Source organism: Andrographis paniculata, unplaced genomic scaffold, assembly GCF_009805555.1.
Source record: "Andrographis paniculata isolate CXL003 unplaced genomic scaffold, ASM980555v1 Contig17END, whole genome shotgun sequence".
Classification (NCBI taxonomy): domain Eukaryota; kingdom Viridiplantae; phylum Streptophyta; class Magnoliopsida; order Lamiales; family Acanthaceae; genus Andrographis; species Andrographis paniculata.
Window position 1 is genome coordinate 142,572 of NW_026137457.1, and position 21,652 is coordinate 164,223.

At 30.2% G+C, this 21,652-nt stretch overlaps 2 protein-coding genes across 2 annotated transcripts; both read left to right on the top strand.

Moving 5' to 3' along the window:
• The first annotated feature begins 477 nt into the window (after positions 1–477).
• LOC127265326 (protein YIP4b-like) lies at positions 478–3,813 on the top strand. The gene is made up of 3 exons (XM_051295082.1): positions 478–1,136; positions 3,150–3,224; positions 3,303–3,813. The coding sequence occupies exons 1-3, from the start codon at positions 615–617 to the stop codon at positions 3,561–3,563; spliced, it is 858 nt and encodes a 285-aa protein (XP_051151039.1). The 5' UTR covers positions 478–614; the 3' UTR covers positions 3,564–3,813.
• A 13,823-nt stretch (positions 3,814–17,636) lies between these two features.
• LOC127265774 (AAA-ATPase At5g57480) lies at positions 17,637–19,407 on the top strand. The gene has a single exon (XM_051295768.1). The coding sequence runs from the start codon at positions 17,685–17,687 to the stop codon at positions 19,194–19,196; it is 1,512 nt and encodes a 503-aa protein (XP_051151725.1). The 5' UTR covers positions 17,637–17,684; the 3' UTR covers positions 19,197–19,407.
• The last annotated feature ends 2,245 nt before the right edge of the window (positions 19,408–21,652 follow it).

A 21,652-nucleotide genomic window follows, 5' to 3' on the forward strand; every position in this document is an offset into this window, starting at 1 on the left:
TAATCAAATTCCACTTTAGTTTTAAAATTTCTTACAAAGTTTTGGGCTTACGGCTATTTTTACACAATACACTTTTACTTGAGATTATTTATTTTTCAAAAAATATTACTTCAAATATATTTTTTCTCTCACAAAATATCAAATTAAATATTTCTTCAGTTATGCAAATGTATACTCGTTTAACCTATTTTAATAAAAATGAGTAATAATTATTATTTTTTTATATAGTAAAAAAAATACAAAAATATAATAATTTTTTTACTTAAAAAAATAAAAATATTTTTTTTATGAGAATTAAAAAAAAAAAGAGCATAAATTTTAATGAGAACGGAATACTAACTTTATATATATATATATATATATTTCTAAATTTTTAAAATTCCAAAAATTTTTGTTCCAAAAATCTCTTTCTAAACAAAACCGTAGTATTTATTTTTTATTTATTAAAATATTAAATTTAAAATAAATTGGATCGTCCGGTCCAACAACACCTCCCTTCTTGAGAAGAATTCGGGACCGACTGTTAGTTGACAAAACCCCAAATCTTCCAACGCCGCCGCCGTGAAGCTCGCCGACGCCAAATTCGGTGAAATCCCAATCGGAACCCTAGCAAAATGTCATACAGTGACACGATCCCGCTCCACCCGAGCTCCCAATCCGATATCGACGAGATCGAGAACCTCATCAATTCCGATCCATCGCCGGTCCTTCCCGCCCGTCCTCCTTCCCCTTCACGAGCTTCAATCCCCGTCTCCTCCGCTCCCCCACCCCCCTCCGCCTACGTTCCTTCCAGTCTCCCGCCGCCAACCGCACCAAAACCCACTCCCACGCTCGCTTTTGCACCGACTGTTCCTGCCGTCGCCGATCCTGCACCCCCTGCGCGCGGATCCACTAGCACCAGCGGCAGTATTGCCGGATCCGCGTTCGGACCAGCGTCTAATACTCTGACGGAGCCGGTTTGGGACACCGTTAAGCGAGATTTGTCGAGGATCGTGAGCAATTTGAAGCTGGTTGTTTTCCCCAATCCGTACAGGGAGGATCCGGGTAAGGCATTGAGGGATTGGGATCTTTGGGGGCCTTTTTTCTTCATTGTTTTCCTTGGTCTCACTCTCTCCTGGTCTGCTTCTGTTAAGAAGGTAAGCTTAAATTGAGGTATTTAATGTTTCAATTTGTTGTGTTATTTGCTTTACAAATTCTCGAGTATCGATTTGATAATTTATAATAGATCTGAACTTATCATTAATTCAGACTTTGGAAGAATGATGATCTTATTGGTGTTCATAAGAAATTTTGGAATGAATGGCCTGATTCAGTAATCTAATTGAATTGAATCCTTTTGCCTTAAGGGATCGACTACGTTCCCTGAAAGTAGGATCTAATAATGAGGGAGAGATACTCGCATTTTGTTAATGTTTTTGGCAGCTAATGGTAGTTCAATACGAAATTCACCATTTATGTTATCTGTTGCTTATTGCCTGTCCTGAGAAATGGATGCATCTATTTACAGTTCATTGATGCTTTTGTACATGTTGCTACATTACATTATCCTAATGTAGTCTCTCGGGAAGGAAGGACGATGTTGTTGGGATTTATTTCAGCCATTAGTTGTTTGATGGTGATAATGCAAATAGATTGATGTTCTGTTGATCCTTTTCTGTAGAAACAAGACTAAGTGGTAAATCATGCCCCTAGTTAAGCTTTGAAATTCATCTAATATTTAGTGTATATAAGTAGATCATGGAGTCGATAACTTTTCCTATTGGGCTCTGTGATAACATTGGCTCACAAATTGCGATGTCAGGTTGTGTTCTTTTAGGGTGTATTTGTTTGGGGTTTAAAAATTTTGAATTAGAATAGTTGTATAATGTGATATAAATAGGCGTGACGTGATGTTCTGACTGTAAAATTAATTTTTAGTATAATATAAAAAATAAAAAATAGGTATTTGATTTGATATTTTTAGGGGGAAAGTTTTGATGAATAGTAAATTTTGGGAAGAGTCCCCCAAACAAACACACTTGGGAAATTGTGATGTTGTTTGTATGAAGTAGTTTTCATTATGTTTTATTGATAAATGTGGGTAAAATTTCTTTTATCGGGTAATGGTGTAACGCATAAAAGAACTAACTCTTATAGGACTCCTTAAGAACTACTTCAATGGAAAACTCCTTTTCAACTTTTATTTTCCGTACCTTGTAGAAAACATCAGTTCCTAATATTTCTTGGAGAAAGATGAAAATTGAGCCTTAGAGTTCAAGGAATGTTATAGGGTACACTTTGACTTAATTGGGTTGTCGAACTTGTTTTTAAATGTGTAAAATGTGAAGAGATATGATAGAAATTGCAAAGTGTAGCATTGTAGTATGCATGAAGTAAAATGGTCAAATGTAAATATTATAACTTTGTAAAATTATAAGAGTGAAGTTGAACGGTATAATTTATTATTATTTTTTTTTCAACTACATCAAAAAACTTGTTGAATCACATAAGAAATACTTTCGACGGTACAAAACATCATAGGATTGAACTGCTGAATTGTGGTGTGAATCTATGAAATCGTAATTTATGTCTTTCTTTCCTGTTTTTAGTTTTTGGTGTTTTTAATGTTAGGTTGGAGAGTGTGTGTTGATAATATAAAAAATACTATTTCGTGTTGATTTTTATGAATGGGTAAAATTATATTAAATAGATAAATAAATATAGTTGTCAAATTAACAACAGCATTCGACTATAGTGACCAGTTTTTCATTGGTTACATCATTAAGTATAGCGTATAAAATCTTGACAATAGCTCGTGTGATGGGAACCTTGTATGTACGTAAATTGATTGTGATATCGCATCCCATCAAGGTTATGTACCGCTAAAATGATTGGCTCACATACATCTTTGGCTTAAGGATATTTATCCACGGCACATGCGAATAACTATTTATTTTTCTTGTATAGACGTTAACCTTGCTCTTCGTATAGGTTTTCATACAAACATCGAGATATTTTACTGCTGCTTATAGAATTTGGGTGTGTTTGTTTGAGAATTTGGAATTTTTAATAGTAAAGTTTGAATCTAAGTAGTTGTTCGATGTGATCTAAACAATCTTGAAAAATTAGTTTGTCGACAATTGTTTCTACTAATTTTCCCTTTCTTCCAGTCTGAAGTTTTCGCCGTTGCATTTGCGCTGCTCGCGGCTGGTGCTATAATTCTGACGATGAACGTATTACTGCTGGTAAATAATTCCTCCCGATTTACTATTTCACACAACATTCTTGGTAATTAAATAACTTTACGAGCATTCGCATTGCAGGGCGGCCACATCATCTTCTTCCAAAGCCTGAGCCTCCTCGGGTACTGTCTATTCCCACTGGACGTCGGAGCCTTGGTGAGCATGGTATTAGGCGGCGTAATAGTCAAAGTAGCAGTGGTTGCCGTGACATTGGCATGGAGCTCGTGGGCTGCGTATCCTTTCATGAGCACAGCTGTCAACCCGAGAAGGAAAGCTCTCGCTCTCTACCCCGTCTTCCTCATGTACGTCTCCGTCGGATTCCTCATCATCGCTATCGACTGATTTTTGACTTTCGACTCCAAAAATCTCCCCCTTGGATTCTATCTTGATCTCTCCACAAAATTCACGAGTCGATTACTTGGACAGCTGTGAGAATTATAATAGTGTATAGATGTGGATTGTGCAGTGACAAATTTTCATATAAATCATAAACCTCAATTATTATTGTTGTTATTGTTATTATTATTACTTTGTGGAAACTTTTTGCATTCTTTTGAGTGCGGACAGAATTTAAGAAGACAGTTGTTTGGTTTGGGACTGGACAGTGTGAGTTGAAAGGTTGCTTAATGTACGCCGTCCGATCGAAGGGATTAGGGAATTTGGGTTAATACGCACCGTCCGATCTGTCGATCTAGGGTTGGGGAATTGCAGCAGCTCTGATATGCTGACTTGCTGTTTTTTTTCCTCTTGATTTTACTATTTGTTTAGCTTCTATTTATTCATTTCTTCTTCCTTCTATATATATATATTTCTTCCTTCTATATATATATTTTTTTAAAGTAAGTGTCGCTATATATGTTAATTATATTTTAAATTTTGTAAATTATAATTTTTAAATTTTAATTAAATTATTTTTTTATTTTAATTTTAATTTATAATTATTTATTAATAAATTTTTTAATTATGTACTCCTTTTGTCAAAGGTAATTTGGGCGTGTTACCATAGTCACAAAAATTTAAGTAAAGTATAATTAGTAAATAATTAGTATTGTATAATAAAAATAATTATAAATTAAGATTAAAATAATTAAATATTTTAATTTAAATTAAAAAATTATAAAATTTAAATTTTAAAATATAATTAAAATATATAATTATATTTCAAAGAACTAGCAAAAATAAAAAATAAAGAAATTACGTAGGACGAGGGGTATTAATTATTATATTTTATTTAAGTATATGTATATACAATAATATAGACATTTTAATTGGAACGCAAAAAGTATTTTATTTTTATGTTGGGATAAGTGGCGACACATCAATGATTCTAAGTCACGTCGCATTTATTACTATCTTTTTTTAATGTTTTTATACGATTCTCACATGTATTTTTATTTATATATTTTTTTAAAAAAATATATTATTTAATATTCCCTCGGTCCCACGTATCATATCTGCTACACTGTAAATATGAGATTTTAGAGGAATATAATTAGTAGATAATTAAAAATATATTAATGAAATAATTATCTTATAATATAAATAATTATAAATTAAGATTAAAATAACTAATTAGTTTAATTAAAATTAAAAAAAAAATTTAAAATTAAAAAATTTAAAATGAAATTAAAGTATGTAATTATTTTCAAAAAAAAAAAAAAATGACATGGTACGTGGGACGGACAGAAACGGCAACGACATGGTATCTGGGACGGAGGGAGTATAAAATATTATTTTTAATATTTTAAAAAATAAAATCAAAATAAAAACACTAAACAAACCAACTTATTATTTTTTTTCCTTTATTTAGAAAAAAATTATGAAATATTTTATAAAAAAATAATTATTATAATGTTATTAATTTTAATAATATTATTTACTTATTTTAATTTTAATTTATAATTTTTCTATACTAAACGTCACTATTATAACTAAAGTCTTATCGAACAATTTTTAGTTTATTGACCGATCAAAAAATTAATATAGTATTTGAGAAATAAGTTTTTTGAAACAGCTTATTAGATCTAAAAAATTAATTTTTGAAAAGTTATTCTACCCGGCATTTTATAATAGTGTTTTCATTCCATTTATATTTATTTTATAATTGTCTTTAAATATTAATTATTCTCCTTACACATAGTTATATTTATTATATTAATGTATTTATACTTTTTATCATTATAATTTTATTTTTAAAATTTCAAGTAATTGAAATAATTCAAAAATGTATTAACTTATTAATTCAAAGATAAATTATAAATATTATTAATTTATTTATATATGTATATATTTATTATATAAATTTTATATTTAAAATACATAAAATATATTAAATTTATGGAAAATTTTAATAATACCCCCTTCAAATTATTTTACAAAATAAACATATCCGTAATATTTTTTAAAAAAATAAGTATCCCTTCTATTAATGTTATATTCTTTATATACTTTAATTTGATATATGGATATTAATATAAATACTATAAATTTGAATATGATAGGTTTACACCTAATTTACTATATGTGTCTTTAGGGTTTGTTTGTTTGAAGATTTTCCAAGAAATATATTATTCATTCAATTTTTTCTTTAAAAAAATATCAAATCAAACGCTCATTTTTTATTTTTTTTATATTATATTAAAAATCAATTTACATTCAAAATATCACATCAACACCTATTTATATCACATCATATAATTATTCAAATTCAAAATTTTTACTATTCAAATCCAAACTCAAAATCCAAATCTTCCATACAAAATCGACACGAATGGGTAAAATATATATATATATATATATATAATGTTGCAGTTGTCACAGTATATGTAATAAAGGGTTCCTTTTGACAAGTAATTTAACTGTAACATGTGCCTAATTATAAATGTAAGTCATCATCTCATAAATATTATGATTGGATATGTCGTTTATTTATTAACTAATCATAGAAGAAAAAAAAAAAAAAAAAAAATTGAAATTTTTCTGATATTGGTCTTTTCTCACTTCCATTAATGTTTATTGGAAGTGTAATTGAAATCTTTTCAATATTATTTTATTTAGATATTTAAGATGATAATATTTAATTAATTATTATTTTTTCATATAATTAATTAAATTAATAATTTTGAAATAAATTTAATATATAATTAAAAAAATAAAATATATATTTAAATATTTTAAAATTATATCACAATAAAAATTATATTCAATTCAATATTATTTTAAAGATAATAAAATTTCTTATAATATAAATAAATAAAATAACACGGTTATTTATTTATAATTAATATAAACTAGTTTTATAAACATACGTAGAATTTAAAATATAAACAAAATATTTGTTTATTTAGAGGAAAGATAACAATAAATTAATTTTGAGTAGGTCCGACATATACTACTATATGTTATGTTGTTAATTACATTAATTTATATTTATTAAATGTGTTTTAATTTTGAGTAAGTAATATATAACAAAATATACTGTTGAAAAAAAAAATTGTGAGTGAATAAAATATGTATATTATATAAGTTTATGTAAATAATATACTTACTCTTGTTCCGTAAAAAAGGCAATATTTATCTTTTGCGTCATTGTACTTAACATTAAAAATATTATTATATTTGTATAATTTACTCCACACAAATGTCATTGTATTTGTATTATAAGAGATGAATAGAAATATTTTTGTTATTTGTATTTGATTTGTATTTGTATAATTTACTCTTCTTATGGATTTAATTTGATAACGTTTATCATAATTGTGTGCAATATTTAAATAAAAATATATATTTTAAATATATAACAATATTTTTCAAATGAATAAATTTTTTTTTCTAAATATTACAAAAAAACAAATATATCCTCTCTCCCTCCCTCCAAAATGCGAAAAATTTAAAATTATTTAAATGATAGTTGTTTCTATTTTATGTAATGATTAAAAATATCCTTACAGTTAAACGATATTGATAGTATTGATATTAATAATAATATGTTTGGTATAGAGAATAAAATTATAAAAAAAAATGATCATATAAACAATAAAATTATAGAAAAATAATAATATGAAATAAATTTTGAGAAAATAAATTCAACAAAGAATGATGATTGATGATTTCATTTGGTAAATTATAGAATCCAATTGAACATATAAAATAGAAATCTAACTATTTGGAAAAGGAGATATATTACAATTGAAAAAATAAATTTGATATTTAGTTGGCATTCTTTTTTTTTTTTTTTAATAGTAATTTGAATATAATATTTTATAGATCGAAATAGTATATTAATCAAAATTAAAAATTAAAAAAAAAAAAAAAGAAAAACCTTGGAATATTAAATTGTGAATATACACTACGAAACAATTTTGAAAGCCTCTTCTCCACTCCCCGCGCCTTTCCAACCTACCATCCTTCCATAAATCTTTCTATTTTTGGATTTTTATGCATTTTTTTTAAATTAAATTTCCCCATTTAGGAATATAAAAAATCACATGTTAAAATAATACTATTTTTATCTAAAATTTTGATCATATATATATTTTTTAAAGTAATATTTTGATTGAAAATCAATACATTTAACTGTAAAGATATATAGCCCATAGGACTTTATTTAGAAAGTATATCGTCTTAGAAATTTTAAAAATAGTAAAAAATTAAGAATTTAATGTAATTTTTATGAAAAAATAAATATTTGTTGTAATTTAGATTTTTTTTTTTTTTTAAATGCTAGTTGCATAAAAATAATTTTTTGGGTATATATAATAAAATCATAATAATTGAACAAACATTTAATTTCCACAATTTGTGCGACTATGCTACTCCGGCATTCGCCGTGCTACAGGTGATATTTAATGTGTATAAAGATTTTATATACTTTTTCCGTCTCATAACTAAATATCTATTTGTTTTTGGCAAGTAATTTTAGAAATATTAATATTATATTTGGACGTAGTAGGAATAAAATAGAAATAACTAAAATGCCCTGATATAAAGGTAATGGTATTTGTATAATATATTGTATATTGTAAGGGTATTTGTAATGTTAGGTAGATAGTACAATTACTAAAAAAAAAAAAAAAAAGAAATGGATACTTTTGTTATGGGAAGAACTAAAATGAAAAAATAGATACTTTGTTATGGGACGGCGGAGTATAAATTTAGAATATTCATTGTTGCTAGATTTATTTAATATGAATATTAAGATTTGTTTCTTTTGATACCTAACCCATGTTTCTATTATTTAAGCTTTATGTTTTTTTGAAAAAAATAAAAAAATTTTATAAAATATTTCATCATATATTATTTTAATACAAAATTTAAATAATTTTTTTTTTTTTACCAAACTCAGAAAAAATATATATATATATATTAAAAGAGAATATATATCCATATAAAATAATGCAAAACAGTTAAATTTATTCAATTTATACATCTTTTAATGGCTCAAGTGTGTGTATTTGGATTGGGATTTTAGATTGAAAATTTTTTGTTTGAATCCTTGAAAAAATTAATGTGATCTTAGAAATTTAGTAAAATATTAAAAATAAATAAATAAATAAATACATTTGTACTATTAGATTTAAGTTTGATTTTTATTTTTTTATATATATATTCAAACTATGATTTAATTAGTATTTTAATATTCCATCCGTTGGCCTATAAGGTTACATATATCTTTTGCGTAATTATATTTAACATTAAAAATATTCCTATATTTGTATAATTTTTTGTATGATTGTTTTTCTATTACTAATATAATAAGATATTAATAAAAATATTTTTGAAATTTATCTTAAATTGTATTACGTTTTGATATAATAATTAATATTTAAATATCAACACGCAAAAAATAAATGAGATTTTAGAGACGAAAGTAATATACGTTACAATATCTATATTTAATTTTAGTTTCAAATCAAAATTAAATAAACACTAAGGATGTATTTACCCATGAGTTTTAGAGTTGTGAATTTAAAATTTTGAATAGTAAAATTTTAATTCAAAGTAATTTTTCAAGATAATATAAATAAATATTAATATAATCAGCTTGTTCACTTAGCGTTTTTTTATGAATCGATTTTTTGTCTGTGGTACGAAGAACTGTGTTGATAATATAAAAATAATATTTTTTTATTAAATTATTAATTTTTTATGAATAAATAATGTATATATTATATTAATGTGTGTATATATTTGTTTTGTTTTAATAATATTTACGGGAAATTATTTTGTTGAAAAATATTGAGTGAACATACTGAATATTTTAAATTGAAAAAAAAAGGGGTTTTGTATATGTCATTGGATTTGTTTCTTTTGCCTCAAAATTTCATATTTTATGTTTTTAAAAAATATATATATTATTAAAATATCTTATCATAAGTTATTTTAATATCAATTCTAAACCAAAATTTTATAAAATCCATGAAAGAAACATATTCCATTCTTCAGCCAAATTTATTCTTAATTTTCTTTTTAGTCCGTTCATTAAATTTATCTCATTATTAATTTTGGCAAAGTTAACAAATCAACATTTAATTATTACCCTCAATTCAACACTTATATGCAACAAATATCACTAATAATATTATCTCTCCGTTATGCAAATGTGTGTTGATTTGACCGGACACGAGTTTTAATGAAAATATTTTTCAATGACAACTAAAAATGAAAGTGTTCATAAATTTGAATAACGGAGGGAGTAATTTATTTTATTTTTTAATTAAATTTTTAAAATTACCTTCAATTACCTATCAATTTTTTAAAAAATATATTTATTTTTCTTAATTTTTATGCGATATTCAAATGAACTAATTTTAATAGACGAATAGATTACAACATAAAATTGATGGACCGGGAGATCCCGGGAGCTGGTACGTGTGGACTCCCGAACCACAAGTCGGATAAACATTTCAAATTTATATTATTTTTCATTAGAAAAAGTAAATGCAACACATGTCTCAGAGTTTCTCTCTCCTCTCTTTGTCCCAATCCACATTTCTCACTTCTCATCTTTTGTTTATCTACTTTTTGTTAATAAAAAAAAGAGAGTTAAAATTATTTATATATAAAAATGACTCTCAATCGTAAAGTTATTGTATAATAAAAATAATTAAATTAATATTAAGAAAATTATGAATTAGTTTGTCCAATAATTTTTTTCGACACTATTTTTAATATATATATTTTATTCTCTCAACAAATATTAATATTCAACATAAAATAATAATTTTTATATTATCAATATGATTTTTTATATCCTAATTATAAAGACTTCTTCAAATCAAAATACTAAACAAACAAGCCTATGCAATTTAAAATGAGATTAAAAGATATAATTATATATTTTTTTTAAAAAAACAAATTACATTAGACGTACCAAAATAAAAAAGTGACCTTATAAATGACGAATGAACTAAAGGTTTTAAAAGTATAAATTTATCTTTGACGCGAAATTTAAAAAATAATATTAGCATTTTAATACTAGTGGCTAGTTAAAGTAGTGCAAAATAATTTTATATATACTATTTTGTATAAAAGTAACAATGTGACGATAAATTTGAGTATTATAATGTTGGAAAAAGCAGAGCAAGATAAACAAAGAAATACACTGCAGGATCTTATTTTCTCAGAAATGAAAAATATGTCTAAATAGACAGTACATTGGAGATAAGAGAATATAACTGAACCGAGAAGATTGGAGAGCTTGACTCCTTTTTCTACTTTTATTTGACTATTCAATTGATGCTTCCTAGTTGTATGGAACGGCCTTTGAATCATTCTCAACACGCCCCCTTTATTCAAAGATGGTGATGAATAGTCGCGCTCTGAAATCTTCAAGTTTTGCTTTTGGTAGTGCTTCGGTGAACATGTCTGCTAACTGGTCATCAGATTTGCAGAATTTTACCATAAGTTCTCCTTTTGCAATGAGCTCTCGGATATAGTGGTGCTTGATCTCCATGTGTTTTGTTCTCCAATGCATAACTGGATTCTTTGCAATAGCCAATGCAAACATATTATCACAGAACATAATTGTAGCTTGTGACTGAGTCTGGTCTAAGTCATTAAGGAGCTTTCTTAACCATATTGCTTGACATCCAGCTGCTGTAATTGCCACATATTCAGCTTCGTTTGATGACAATGCTATTGTCGGTTGTTTCTTTGAAGTCCATGAGATTGGTCCTGAACCAAGGACAAAGCAATTTCAAGTGGTGCTTCTTCGGTCGTCTTGTGCTCCCGCTCAATCACTGTCTGTGTAGCATGTCAGCTTCAAGTACTTTTTGCTTTCAGCTGTATACCAGATACCAATATTTTTTGTTCCAGCTACATATCTATAAATTCTTTTTCCCGCTCCAAAGTGCTGTTTTGTTGGATTGTGCATGAACCTTGATATCAATCCTACTGCAAACGCAAGATCAGGTCTGCTATGAGTGAGATACATGAGCTTTCCCACCAGGCTTCTGAATTTCCTTGCTTTTGCCATTCATGTATTGTCATTAGCTGTTACTTTTTCATTTGCATTCATCGGAGTTTCTACCGTGTTGCACCCCAGCATACCAAACTCTTGCAAAAGATCATTTGCATACTTTTGTTGTGAGAGAAATATGCCATCTTTAGTTTGAGTGATCTCCAACCAAAGAAAGTAGTGGAGCTGTCCCAAATCTGTCATCTCAAACATATGCATCATAGAACATTTGAAATCATTAATCAGCTGCATCGATGAACTTGTGTAGATCATGTCATCTACATATAAGCTGACCAACATCACATCGGTTGTTCCTTCTTTCTTTATGTACAAGGTTGGTCATTTTGGCTTTTCTAGAATCCATGTTAATGAAAGAATCCATCAATCTTGTTGTACCATGCTCGCGGGGCTTGTTTCAAGCCATACAAGGCTTTTTTCAACCGATACACTTTATTTTCTTTTTCAGGAATCACGAACTCCTCTGGTTGCTGCACATACACCTCATCTTGCAATTCTTCATTCAAAAACGCAGACTTGACATCAAATTGAAATACTGTCCATTGAAACATGGCTGCAACAGCGAGAATTAATCTGACAGTTTCAATGCGTGCCACCGGTGAGAATGTTTCACTATAGTTGACTCCAAATTCCTGCACATAGCCTCGTGCCACTAGTCTCGCTTTGTACTTTTATATGCTTCCATCTGAGTAATATTTGGTCTTGAATATCCATTTTAGACTGATGACCTTATTTCCTTATGGTAGGTCGGATAGTTCCCACGTCCCATTCTTTTCTATCGCCAATAGTTCATCTTTCATAGCCGTTTTCCATACATCACTTTTCATAGCAGCTTCTATGCATTTGGGTTCTTCTGTGAACATTGCAAATGTGCACAAATCAACAAGATCATCCTCACCAAAGTCATCACCCTCGTCAATTTGAAACAGACGTTTAGGAATTAAGCCCCGAGAACTCCTGTGGAGTTGTTGCTGTGAACTGTTTCAGCAATTGGCGTTTCTTCACCACTTTGATCATTATCCTTTTGTGGAGTTGGCGCTGTAGGATCAGACCTTTTCATGCCATGATTACTTCATCATTGCCCTCTTCATAGGAAATTATGTTCTGCATGGAAGTTCCTGTTGCACCATTTCCTTCTAAAATCTGTTTTTCATCAAACTGAACATTTCGACTGATCACTATCTGCCTTTTTTCAGGATCAAATAATTTGTACGTCTTTGAGTTTGAGCAGTAACCAACAAGAATGTATTTCTTTGTTTTTGCCTCAAGTTTGTGGCGGCTGGAAGTTACCGTTGCGTAACATAAAGAAACAAAAATTCGAAGATGATTGACAGAGGGTTTGAATTCATACCAGGCTTCAAAAGGAGTCTTGTTCCATACTGCTTTTGTAGGGGAGATGTTGATCAAGTAGATTGCAGTAGCAACAGCTTCAGCCCAAAATTCTGTTGGCAACATTTTTGTGTTAATCATGCAACGTGCCATTTCCACTATAGTTCTGTTTTTGCGCTCAGCTATGCCATTTTGCTCCTGGGTGTATAGAGCTGTCAGTTCCCTTTTGATTCCGTGTGTTTCACAAAACTCAGTGAATTCTGTGGTGCAAAACTCCCTTCCTCGATCAGTCCTTAGTGCCTTAACCTTTTGGTTGCTTTGATTTTCTGTTAGAGCTTTGAACTTTTTGAAGCATTCAAATGCCTCAGACTTGCAAGCGAGAAAATATACCCAACACATCCGTGTTAAGTCATCAATAAATAGTAGGAAATACTTACTACCAGCATGCAATTTTTCTTTTGCATTGGACCGCAAATATCAACATGGACTAGTGCAAGTTTCTCTTCTGCTCTTTTTGATTTTCCAATGGGAAATGGTCGTTTTGCCTGCTTCCCTAGCGCACATCCATGACATACAGGGGACAACTCCTTGATAGTGGGAAGACCTTTCACCATTCCTTTATTTACAAGTAATTGCAGTCCTTTAATATTGAGATGACCATACCGTTGATGCCATATATCAGGATTGTCAACTTTGCTGAACATTCCATAAACTGCATAATGTGAAAAACTTACATGAAACATCTTGTTTCCACTCATTTTAGCCTCTAGTAGCACCTCACCTGTTTTTCTCTGAACAACACATGTATTTTTCTCAAACACAACTGAGTGTCTAGAGTCAACCAACTGTCCTACACTTATTAAGTTGTGGGCCAAACCTGGTGCGTAATGAACATTCTAAATGAGTTTTGTTTGGCCACCAATATTAATCGCCACGGTTGCTTTTCCTTCAATATGAATCTGTTTGTCATCTCCTAACTTGACCTGTGACTTGTGTGTTTCATCTAATTTTTTGAACTTTCTCTTATCTCATGTCAGATGGTTGGAGCAGGCACTGTCAAGATACCAAATTTCATCAGAGAGAGTTTGTGAACCTACCTCCGTCATAAATAAGTAATCTTCTTCTTCTGTACATTGAGCTTGCTTCTCCTTGCTCCAACAATCACTTTCTTTGTGTCCATATTTGTTGCAGTATGTGCATTGTTCTCTACTCCAACACTCACTTTCTCTATGTCCATATTTTTTGCAGTATGTGCACTGCATCATGTTCAGTCTCCCACGTCCTTTTCCTCGAGAGCTCACTCTACCTCTGCTGCGATTTGAGCTAATTCATGCTTGCTCTCCTTGCACTTGGAAGGCTTGTGCTTCTTCTGTGTTTACATTCCTATTGATTCTGACCTCATGAGTTTGCAAGGAACCCATGAGTTCATCAACTGTGTAGGTGGAGAGATCTTTGGACTCTTCTATGGCTACAACTACATGGTCGAATTTGGGCGGTAAACTCCTTAAGATCTTTGCAACAACAATAGCGTCCTCCATTCCTTCACCATACACTCTCATTTGACTAACAATAGACGAAATTCGAGCAAGGTAGTCCTGTACCATCTCGTTGTGTTTCATAGTTGTTGTCTCAAAGTCTCTTCTAAGGTATTGCAATTTTATCATGATTACCTCCGCCGATCCTTGGTATTTAGTTTTGAGAGTGTCCCAGACCTTATTTGTTGAGGTTACTGCCGCAATTCTTGAGAAGATAGTTTCATCCACGGCTTGTTGAATAAAAAATAGGGCCTTTGCATCTTTCTTGAAGATCTCCTTGTCATCTTTGCTGGTTGCCAGAATTCCGTTTTCAACAAGCTCCCACAGGTCTTGTGACCTAAACAACGTTTTCATCTTAATGCTCCAATGTTCATACATATAACCTTTAAAGATGGGGATCTGTTGTTGGGATGGATTAATTGATGACATTTTGTTGCTGGTGACTCTTCAGAAGCCTGGATTGCAACCGGCTCTGATACCACAAATGTTGGAAAAGGCAGAGCAAGATAAACAAAGAAATGCACTGCAGGATCTTATTTTCTCATAAATGAGAAATATGCCTAAATAGGCAATACATTGGAGATAAGAGAAGATAACTGAACCGAGAAGATAGGAGAGCTTGACTCCTTTTTTTTTCTACTTTTATTTGACTATTCAATTGATGCTTCCTAGTTTTATGGAACGGCCTTTGAATCATTCTCAACATATAATTACTACAAAATAATTACTTTATAATTAGACAAATCAAAATAAAACTATATATATATTTTGTGAATGAATAAATAGAGTATAAATGAACATCTAATCTAAAAACTCATATGAGAAAGAATTTTGTAAGCAAGGAACAATCAAATCTAATAGATAAAATCAAATTAAAAACAATTAAATTTTAGCTAAAACTTATGGGGTGTATCAATTTAGAAATTTTTGGATTTCATTCGATTTTTAAAATTTTAGTATATTCAATTTAAATTTTTTAAAGCTTTTTAGAATATGGGTGTACTCAAACTAGATTCTTAATGTATTTTTTACAGTGGCGGCTACAATGTTGAATTTAAAATCTAGCACTGTGTTGAACAACACACTATGTAGTAACAAATTTCTTGTATTAATATAATACAAATAAAATACATCTATTAACAACAATACATGTTATCGTCACATACAACACACAAGAATTGATTTTAGCACATAACATACTTTTATACAGTACGTATTTAATTTTGAGCAAACATCACATGTCTTTAGGCCATCTTCAAAGTAACGTAAAAAATGACGTTGTAGCTCTATATTTGAAGATTTGCCTCTCCAACGCAACGTCATTTCCAACACCATTTTAGGTATTTGTAGCAACGTTAATTATAGTATTTTTTTATTATTTGTTTTAAAAAATTTTAAATTTTTACAAATTGTAAATTGGTTCCTACAATGACCAATATGTAATTTTTTAAAATAATATATAAAATAGAATATTTAGAAAATATTTTTTTCGAAATTGAAAATAGAATTGTGGGTTTAAGTTAAATTACTATAGCAACTGCATTTTTAAAGTTATAGTTGCATGATAGCTAGAAATCGCATGCGTTAAATGTTCATATCATATGCGATATTTGAGTGATTTTGATTGGATTTTATATAATTTATACGAGTATTGTTTATTTGATGTGTGTAGAGGACAAATATCAAATTTGACATAATTGGCAGAAAAAAAAAGAAAGAAAAATTCAGATTTGCACCACCTAGTTAGTCATTGTCATGATTAACTATACCGTCCTGACGTGAGAATTTAATTAAAGACCCAAAAAGCTCAGCTACAAAATAATTATGACAAAAATCAAATAAAAAGGCAGGGATCACACATTTCAAATACGAGAACGGCCAGAGCAGATACGCACAAGAGTAGAAGACTTACAGACTCATACATCGCGCATGAGCAAATCGACAGAGATGATTCCCCCTCCCACTATGACTTTATCTTTCTCTTTTGTTCTTTGCTATTTGATTATGGAGTAGATACTTTTCTAGTTTGAGGGGTGATAATGTTTTGGTTCTATTGTTTTGAAGATTCTTAATTTTCTTTATGAAAGTTCTTTTTTATTATTAATTCTGAAAATAACGTTTGTGACTGTTAGATTGATTGAATATTTTGGTACTGATATTTGAATTAGTCTGATAATCTAAATTCAATTCAGGTATGATATCCGTAATTGTATTCGCACTTGAATATGTGACAATCGGGTTGAATAGTTCCTTCCCGGGGTTAGACAATCAAATCTAATTGCTCCTTTTAGGTAGTAATTGTTTTGAATTGAGTTTTTCTGGATTAGAATACGATTAGACAATAATTCTTATCGACGCACCTAGGTTTATTTGCTTAATTAAGGATAGTTAACGGTGGTACCTTAATTACCTACACTATAAGAAAAATTGGTTGTCAGAGCTTGTTGATAACTATAACCAATTTATTGATCCTTTAATAAAAATTAACGTTATTGAATTAATGATAAAACACAAGTATCATAGTTGCATCACCCATTGAGCCAGACATCCCTTGATAGTCAGTTCCCCTTAATTTAATTGATTTGTTATTTTATTTTCATAGATAATAAAAGAAAATTCTCCATTTTATTTACTGCATTAGAACACGAAAGAGTGAATCACACAATCCCTGTGGAGATGATCTCTTCTCCTATATTACATCAAATTATGATCACGTAATAGGTAAAACATTAGATTGACCGCACAACAGGTTATTGCATAAATGGAATTATCCGATTGAAGATGAGCTTATAATTGCATTGTGCTATGTGTAGTAAAAACATCGATGTTAAAATTTTAAAATTAGCAGCACCGTATAATTCTCATTTTTAATTTACAATTTTATAAATGGTAATAAAATTAATGTAAATCAATAAATAATTCAATAAATAAATTAATAAATAAGACTCTATATATATTCTATAAAAATTTTAAAATTTTAATTGAGTATACCTCTTGATAACTACTGTGGGAGTATTATATATATACTTACATACACGGCAGCATCATAATCATCATCATCGTCTTCGTCTCCTCCAATTTCAATTTCGTGTTACAGAGAAATCAATCGATAATCGGGCAGAGATGAAGGAGGTGTGGACAACAATGGCGTCGATGATGGGAGTGTGGGCCTTCTGCCAGAGCCTCCTCCACACCGTCTTCCCGCCGGAGCTCCGTTACGGCGTCCTCAAAGTCTTCCACCGCCTCTTCACCTACTTCTCCGCCTACTGCTACTACGACATAACGGAGATTGACGGCGTCAACACCAACGAGCTCTACAACGCCGTCCAGCTCTACCTCAGCTCCTCCGCCTCCTCCTCCTCCGGCACGCGCCTCACCCTCACGCGCGCCCTCAACTCCTCCTCCATCACCTTCGGCCTCTCCAACAACGACCGCCTCCTCGACTGCTTCGCCGGCGCCGCCGTCGAGTGGCAGCACGTCGTCACGCAGCGGCAAGCTCAGACATTTTCATGGCGGCCGCTGCCGGAGGAGAAGAGAGGATTCACTCTCCGCGTCAGGAAAAAGCACAAACACCTCGTCCTCAACTCCTACCTCGATTACATCATGGAGAAGGCCACGGAACTCCGCCGGAAAAACCAGGACCGGCTGCTCTACACGAATTCCCGCGGCGGATCGCTCGATTCGAGAGGGCATCCATGGGAGTCCGTACCGTTCAAGCATCCGAGCACCTTCGAAACCCTAGCCATGGATCCTGTTAAGAAGAAGGAGATCATGGAGGACCTTGAGGATTTCGCTAATGGCGAATCGTTTTACCGGAAAACCGGCCGCGCCTGGAAGAGAGGGTATTTGCTGTACGGACCGCCGGGGACCGGAAAATCGAGTATGATCGCCGCCATGGCGAATTTTCTTAAGTACGATATTTATGATCTCGAATTGACGGAGGTGAATACGAATACTGAATTGAGGAAATTGTTGATGAAGACGAGTTCGAAGTCGATAATTGTGATTGAGGACATTGATTGTTCGATTAATTTGGCTAATCGGAGTAGAACTTCCGGCAATGGCGGCGGGAGCAGGAGTCCGCGGCGGAGCCGCGGAGAGTCCACGGCGGCGACAGCGACGGCGGCGGAGGAAGGGGTGAATACGATTACGCTTTCCGGGCTGCTGAATTTCACCGACGGGCTGTGGTCGTGCTGCGGCAGCGAAAGGATCTTCGTCTTCACGACGAATCATATAGAAAAGCTCGATCCGGCATTGCTGAGGAGCGGGAGAATGGATATGCACATTCATATGAGTTATTGTTCGTGTCCGGCGCTGAAGATTCTTCTGCGGAATTATTTGGGGGTGGAGGCGGATTCCGATTTGTCGGCGGCGGCGATGGGGGAGCTCGAGGCGGCGATCGCGGCGGTGGAGATGACTCCGGCGGACATCAGCGAGGTGCTGATAAAAAACCGCCGCGATCGCCGCCGGGCGGTGGCGGAATTGCTGGAGGCTCTGAAATTGAAGGCGGAGAGGAAATCGGCGGAGCAGATCGGAGAAGATGAGGAGCAGGAAAAGAGGGCATTGGAGGAAGGGTTTGATCAGTTGCAGGGAAACCGCGGGGAAGACGATGATGAAGACGACAAGATGCATTGATCCTGGCCGTTGATTGGGAACCGTACCGAATCGAAGGTGGAGAATTGGCTTCGGTTGTGAGAGAGGGAGGAGGCATTAAATTAATTAACTAAACTAGAAGATTCTTAAAAAAAAAAAAAAAAGAAAATCAGAAATTAATGTGTGAGAATTAATTTTGTTTTCAAGATCCAATTTTGAATATGCAATGAATTGTGCTGTTAATTTTGTGCCATTTAGTTTCCAATATTATTAATTAATTAATTGAAATTTGGAATTAGAATAAAGACAATAATATGAATTAGGTAGCAGCGCAGGTGTATGAACGGGGAATAAGCAGAGGGGGAGGGCACATGGGACTGCAAGTACTTTCTGGGTTGGAATTTTTGTCAGAAATATTTGTTGGTAATTGAAATATTTGTCTGAAATTATTTTGGAATCAAAATTTCGTTTCATTTCATGTAGTAAAAGGCTGGAACTTTTGGCAGCTTTGTTTTTGTTAAAGAATTATTTTACAAAAATTCAAAAATTTATATTACTGTCTGAATTATCAAAATTATGATTGTTTGGAAGTTTAGATTTTGTGTTGGAATTTGAATAGTAAAAGTTTTGAATTGAAATAATTGTACGATGTGATATAAATAGATGTTGATGTGATATTTTAAAAATAAAATTAATTTTTAAAATAATATAAAAATAAAAAATAGATGTTTAATGTAATATTTTTAAAAAAAATTATAGATGAATAATGAATTTTTATCAAAATCCCTCAACAAAAAATATTATATTTAAATTACTAACAAAATTTTAAATACCAAATATAAAAAATTAATTCATTCAGAAATATAAAGTGAAACGCCCTCTATTTCTATCTTTATCTGAAAAAGAAATATACTTATATATATTTAAAATCTTTTTATTTTTTCATCATATTATTTTATATCTTTAATTTTTTTATGCATTGTATTATATAAAATATTATTTTTATAAAACAATAAATATGTATATTGTACTTCATCTGTCCAATTAAAAAGTATATATATTTCTATTTTGATACGTCTAATTACAAAAAGTAATTATTTCATTAAAATAATCTTATTAGTATGTATGATATAAAGGTAATAACATTTGTGTAATATATTGTAAATTGTAAATATATTTATAATATTAGATAAATAATATAATTATTAAAAAAAAATATTTTATTATAAAACAGATTAAAATAAAAAAATAAATATTTTGTTACGATACTAACGATGGACTATAATTGAAGCTTGAGGTTAAGTCACAAATGGATAACATTGGTAAAGGCATTCTTCAATTTATTTATATTTTTATTATGTCTTCCTATTTTTTTTTAAAGAAGAAAATAAACTACAACTGACAAACCTGAGGTGTTCAAATGGATAACGCAAAGATTATAAAAATTATTAAAAAAAAAATAAAAAATAAAAACAAAGTAAAGAAATAAAAAGGTAGAGAGAGAGGAAACAACTCAACCATATGAAAGATTTGATGTTGGAATAAAGAAAGATTTACATAGGGCAAAAAGACCTCTCTTTTCTTTCTCACTCATATTTGGTCGCTCTGTTCACAAATTAATATCCTATTTTTTTTATTTGGGATGTTCAACAATTATTGTCCTTTTAAACATAAATTTTACAGTTTTACTCTTTGTTCATTTATTACTTTTAATCTCTACCACACACTTAAAGGCAAATTTGTTAATTCATAACAAAAGACAATCACCTAAAAAATCGTGTAAATATATTTTAGAATAATAGAAAATAGACGGAGGAAGTATATATATATTCATTAATGAAGATATTTTTCAAAAATTTTAAATATATATCTACCTAGATCAGCAATTGATCCGGTCAAGTCAACTGATTTGATTATGTCAATATATATTATACAAATAATCAATGTATATTTATATATTCTCTTTGTTTCATATCTATATATCCGTTTGCTTTCACGGAGTTTTAGAATATTAGTATTATATTGGGATAAAGTAGAAATAAATGTAAAAAGATTAAATTAACCAATATTGTATTATATAAATACAATGACATTTGTATAATATATTGTAAATTGGAATGATATTTAAATAATACAATTATTAAAAAAAATGGAAAAATAGATAAATTGTTAAGGGACGGGGAAGTATATCTAAAAATATTTATAATATATATTATATTATAATTCAATATATATTATTCCCTCCGTCTCACTTCTCATGTCCATTTTTTCATTTTCTTCTGTCTCACTTATTTTGTCAATTTTTTTTTTAAAAAAAATTATACACTTTAATTTTATTTTAAAAAATTTAATTTATAATTTTTTCAATTTTTATTATACTAATTAGTTAACTTAATTTATAATTATTTTTATTATATAATAATTATTTTCATTAATATATTTTTAATTATTTATTAATTATACCTCTCTTAAATTTCTGTGTCTATAGTAAAACGGAC

Excerpts from the sequence above, each read along its gene's own strand:
- LOC127265326 (XM_051295082.1), top strand. The coding sequence starts at position 615 with ATGTCATACAGTGACACGATCCCGCTCCACCCGAGCTCCCAATCCGAT. Across the intron at positions 1,137-3,149 it reads GGTCTGCTTCTGTTAAGAAG|TCTGAAGTTTTCGCCGTTGC; the intron begins GTAAGCTTAAAT and ends CCTTTCTTCCAG. Across the intron at positions 3,225-3,302 it reads CGATGAACGTATTACTGCTG|GGCGGCCACATCATCTTCTT; the intron begins GTAAATAATTCC and ends TTCGCATTGCAG.
- LOC127265774 (XM_051295768.1), top strand. The coding sequence starts at position 17,685 with ATGAAGGAGGTGTGGACAACAATGGCGTCGATGATGGGAGTGTGGGCC.